Raw genomic sequence first — 5,493 nt, 5'->3', positions numbered from 1 at the left:
TGTACATGGTGCTGGGAATCCCCTGTGTTGTTGCAGTGGGTATCCAGAGGACTGGCACGTTGAGCAGGGCAGGGTGGAGGGGCAGGATGACCCCAGGAAAGTTTCCCCTTGCCATGAGGACTTGCAGATGTGGAGAAGACTGGGTTCAACTCACGGTTTTGAAACTCACAGCACTTTCCCTACCTCATCATCCAAGTTAGGATTATACTTGCAGGTTCTCAGGTCAGTTCTACAARCCTCTAATTTTATTTTTTCATATTTAAACTGAAGTTTGACCGTGCTGTGCCCCAGTGTTGTCCACGTCTGCTCTTTGGTCAAATGCACCCTGTCACCGCTCATGCTTTTCAGAGAAACCTTCATCCCCTCCTCAGCACAGATGATGATGATGATGATGGCAGCCCTGTTGCTGGAACAAAACCAGCTCACAGCTCTCAGTCCCACTAAAGCCAAAGTGTGCTGCAGGAGACAAGTTTGGGGGGGAAAGAGTGAAAAAAAAACAACCAACTTTGGGTTTCTGTTTTGAGAGCAAATGGTTAAAAGTTTCTTTTTGAAGATGGCACATTTAAATCTGCTCAGCTGCTGCTCCCTGCCTGACCCCTGGGCCCTTTCCCTCAGGTTCTGCAGAGAGTCTGAGCACTGGGTCTATGTGGAGACATCCTTGAAACTGGACACAAACTACATCTGAATAGTTTTTCTGAGTGGAGATTGTAGCTGCTCGTTTGTGATGAGGAAAAAAAAATAGAAGCAAGTAAAAAATTTATTCAGACAGACATTTTTATTAAGAAAATTTTAAGTGCATACACATTTATGTGAGAAATTACAACAGTATAAAAGTGTTTATTTTCAAAATTTTCTATGAAAGGAGTAATTTCAAAAGCATAATATAACTCCTCCATAAAAGCTGCCTTACAGGAACACAAATACAAAACCCTTTTCACATTATTTGGGAAGATACTTCTTTTTACTTAATAAAAATATAAAGTACAGTATTTACCACATTCTGACAACACAGAGTTCTTAAGGAGTGGCAGATGGGAGGTTCATGCAGTCCTTTTATCATGATACATGTTTTCTTCTCTGTGGCCACCAAAGGTTCATGTTTTCAGACAAGGATTATCTTGGTGGGATGTTGATAAAGAAAAAATAACCAGATTTTATGTGATGAATTCACAAAAAACCTTGACTACTATAAATCACATCACCCAAAACAAGTTGCCACGGAAAAGAATAACCTTCTAGGGGCTTATAAAGGGAAAATGGCAACAAAATCTTGTATAGGAACTGCATTTTAAACAAAATGTGTATATTTAACTTTGAAAAAAGCTTTCTTGCAAAATCAACAGTCACCTTCGCTCAAACACCCTAATCAAAAACACATCAAAGTCACCCTTCATTCTTCCTCAGGCAGAATGCAGATAAGATATTCATACATAAAAGTATAAAGCTAGTATAAATAAAAAATGGACTCAGCAATAAATACCATCAACTCTTACAAAATAACCCAACCTTGGGATTYGACAGCTGCACGTTGAAAATACCCACATGATGATTTCACATTTATGGAAGCTGCTTTTTCAGCACTGTTCAGTGTTACCCTTTTCCCTCCTCCTCACATGTGGTCCCTACCCTCTCCCATTTCCTCACGCTTCCTTTCCCTGACTCTGTCTTTGGTCAACACTCAAAGGCAGAAAGGAAAGCCAAGTGCCCTCCCCAGCTGAGGTGCTGCCAGTGCTGCCTCTCACTGTTCTGGCCGTGGTGTGAATGGGACAAACACGTGGGGCACTGGGGCAGCCAGCCCAGGGATCGATTCCTCTGCTGCCAAGGCCATGCCTGCTCTCCTCAGTGCATCCTGCAGATAATGTCAGCCAAACAGCAAAGTTCCCACTCAAGGTTGAATTTTGGTGCAAAGCAAGAGAAAGCTTTTTACAGGTTCTCACTGAAGTCTCTGGCCAGGTCTGTGCCATCTCTGCATTCACACTGTGCTCAACCTTGCCAGGTGAGGGAGGGGCACRGTGCTGGCCCCAAGAGCAGCCCCATGCCCCGAGTGTCCCATCTACAGGAGGAGTGAAGTGTCACCAGCACAGAGGTGTCAGGGCACAGGCACTGTGGGTTGGGGCATAGCACCCAGACAAACCCTGAGTTGTAAATGTTCCCCAGCCTTGCATGCAGTGCAATTTCTTCCTGCTGCTCATCCTGCATTTCCCCAGGAACAAATGCCCTTCCTTCAGCACAGCCTACCCTGCAGCACTCACTGGTGTGCCCCCAGGAGAGAGGGATGACAGGAGATGCCCTTTCCTGCAGCACCTGCACTGTCCAGAGCCATCTCCCCGGGTTTGGCTGGGTGCTCCAGCACTGCCCACCTCAGTGCTCCTGTCACAGCAGTGTTTGCCCGGGCTGTGACACATTCCCAGGGACCTGTCCCTGCTGCTGCTGACCCCAGATGCACTCCCTGCTAACAAGGACTGCAGCAGAGCACTGGCAAGGCCGTACAGTCACATCTGCCCACCCCACCTCCTCACCAAGGTTTCCTCTGGAAACAAAACAATCACGGCCCCTTTTCATCCTGAGCAAGGTATGCTGCTGCATCAGATCAGAGGATTATTTAATTCTCCATTTACTGCAACAGGAATCAATCAGACCTCAGGCTGTCCATTGATAGGAACTGAGTGTGAAGAAGCTTTCCTGGGTGACTTTTTCTGCATCATTCTTGGCTTGGACACTCACATGTCTGCCTCTGGCACACCACAGGCAAATGCAGGTGCAGGTGTGGGACAGGGGATGGACCYTAGGATGTAAAATACAGTCCAGGGAAGATGGAAGAAACTCTGGTTTTCTCATAAAAATTCTTTCTTTCTTTATCTTTTCAGGAGAGGATCTGATCCTACTAATATTACATCAAAACTCCAATTCTCATCAAGTACAGTGGTACCAGACCTTTCAAAACGGAGACACAATATACTTAAAGCACCAGGCTGRTAATGATAAAAGAGAAGGAATGTCAAAATCACAAACACAGATATTTTAGGCACAGCAGTTTGTTTCTGCTTTAAAGCAAATGAGGTGATGTGGTCCCAGCTGAAGGACTCCCTGCAATAGCCCTGTTTTGCAGAGAGGAAAATACAAGATTTTTACCTGAATCCACATGGAAATAATGTAGTCCCTGGATAGCCAAAGTGCCTCTTTGGCACTAAAAAATGCCTACCACAAAAAGGAGTGTGTAACACCCCTCTCAGTGCTCCTGACACAGGCTGCAGGGAAGAGGGAACATTTCTCTTGAAGCAACCAGCTCAAAAAACACAATCTTACAACATTTTTTGTTTACAATACAAACACAGACACATACAAACACAAGCATTGTGCTGCACAAATGTGCTTCCCCCCAGAAATTCCTCAGTGCAAAGCATGACATGATGATTGCAGTGCCGCAGTTGTCTCTCCATACCACGCAGCAGATATTGTGCACACAGGAAGGAATCCAGAGAAAGGAACTTCTGGCTTAGAGAGGGGATCAGTGCAAGGAGTGGTGCTTGTCCCAGGCTGTATTTTGCAAAGGGAATTCCAGAGGCTGTCCTKCTCACCAGCAAACAAGGCCATGATGAACTGTGAGTGTTGGCCTTCATTTCTACACCCGAGAAACAACTCTTCTTCCACAAAGTGCACAGACCCTCTCTTGCCCCAGACATCTCTCTTCTCCAAGATTTGGCCAGACATCCTCCTCTGGGTATCTCCAGGGATGTGACTGCCCCCAGGCAGGTGTGACTGTTCAGTAGCTGAGCTACAGCATCGTTGGTGAAGGGTGAGTGCATCTCAGCCTATTTCAGTGCACAGGCGGCCAGGGGAGCTGAAGGCACCTCCTGGGGATGGCTGGAACAGATACCTGGTGCATGGCAGCGTATCTGGCTCCTCCAGCAACTTGCAACGTGATCGTGTGGTCAGAGCTTTAACAACTCATCCCTTTTTGGCTAAATTTGTCATCAGAAGCACAGGAACATAGGAAATGCCAGGTGACATCAGAATGGTGCTGTGACTTCTAACACAACTACTACAAACCAAGTATTACCACTTTGCAATGYCAGATGTGCATTGATCCAGCTGCTCACAGCTGGCAGCAAGGTTTCTGATTTTCAGAGAAGGGCCCTGTAGCCCTGAGTGTAATCACTCACCCAAAATACCTGCAAATGCCACTCAGGGTAATGTTCATCAGTCTGATGCTGTTTGGCTTCCTATGTTCTTGGCCTCTGTGACTTCTGGAGGCAAGGAGTTCCATCATCACTCACACAACATCATTGCACTGTACAGTTCATGTCCTTCTAGGTTAAAACTCCAGGAGACTTGCATGAACCAAAAGAAAGTTAAATAAAGCAGGACCTCTACATAACAAAGGAAATAAAACATTATATAATAACACAGGGTTAGTTTAAATTGGTATCTGCCCCCAGTGCTAGGTAATAAACCGACCTGTATAAATTCATCTTTTTCTCAAATAGTGACATCTTGCTATATAAAAATAGCACTGTGAAAGCAAGCCAATTTGTGCAAGGGGAAAAAAAAATAAAACCCGAACAAAAAAAACCCCACCAAAAATAACCGAGAAAAAAACCTTTGGAAATGCGTGAAGCGTTGCTTTGTGCTGCATGTTAGCAGTGAAATGTATTCATTCCCTAATACTGGTTATCTGCTCTCTGGGTCCTACAGTAAGAAATCCTGYAGACGGCTTACAATGCTTGCCTCTTACATCTTGAACCTCCTGTTGATGAAGAACAGAGTGAAACACTATTAAGGTTTATTTCAGTTAAGGTTTATTTCACTTGCAAAAGCTTCGATATCAGCAAATCCGTGTCTGGTCTAACGCAAAGGCAGCCCCTCCAACCAGTAATTGCTGAACATTTTGGGAGAAGTTCTCCACAAGGAGCTACTGGGGCCCAGCAGGGCAAACCCAGCAATGGGCGTTATTTGGGGCAGGTTGTGCTCATCACAGTTAGTAAGGTGTTCAGAACTAACACAGGAGGAAGGCTGCTAGAAAGCTTATTCTGGACTTGAAAGCCAGAGCAGAGAATTATCAGTGGGCAAAGAAACTTGGCAAAACAAAAACAGCAGGGAAAGRAGAGATTAATTATTTGTGAGCAGCCCTGGTCGTGGAGCAAGTGGCACTGGGAATGCTCCTCTACCTGCCCCTACCCCACAGCTCTGATGGAGATCACAGACTGCAGCTCCAGAGAGTGCCAGGTCTGTGTGAGGATGGAGGAAYGTAGAGGGCAGCCCACGCTCTGCTCTTGCTCAGCTCTCACCATGGGGTGGCTGGAGAGCAAAGGCAGCCAGGAGCTGCCAGCCAGGAGCCACCCTGAGCCACCCCAAGCCACCCTGCCCTGGAACCTCACCTGCTGTGAGCAGCTGGGGACTGCCCAGAGCTGGGGGTGGCCAGTGCCCAGAGCTGGGGGTGGCCAGCTGCCCAGAGCTGGGGGTGGCCAGTGCCCAGAGCTGGGGGTGGCCAGC

The 5,493-nt window shown here is 46.6% G+C and overlaps 1 protein-coding gene across 4 annotated transcripts in view; it reads right to left on the bottom strand.

Moving 5' to 3' along the window:
• Window positions 1-774: 774 nt before the first annotated feature.
• The window catches only part of CXCL12 (C-X-C motif chemokine ligand 12), a 137,639-nt gene continuing 132,920 nt past the window's right edge, over window positions 775-5,493 (bottom strand). For all 4 annotated transcript variants that reach the window (XM_057370981.1, XM_057370979.1, XM_057370978.1 and 1 more), the window contains one exon: window positions 775-4,747. In XM_057370981.1, coding sequence (XP_057226964.1) covers window positions 4,716-4,747 — 32 coding nt within the window. In that variant the 3' untranslated portion in view covers window positions 775-4,715. The remainder of the gene's footprint in view (window positions 4,748-5,493) is intronic.

This window comes from Malurus melanocephalus, unplaced genomic scaffold, assembly GCF_030028575.1.
Source record: "Malurus melanocephalus ecotype Western Australia unplaced genomic scaffold, MMel_1.1 scaffold_137, whole genome shotgun sequence".
NCBI lineage: Eukaryota > Metazoa > Chordata > Aves > Passeriformes > Maluridae > Malurus > Malurus melanocephalus.
This window is presented reverse-complemented; position numbering and strand designations above follow the sequence as displayed.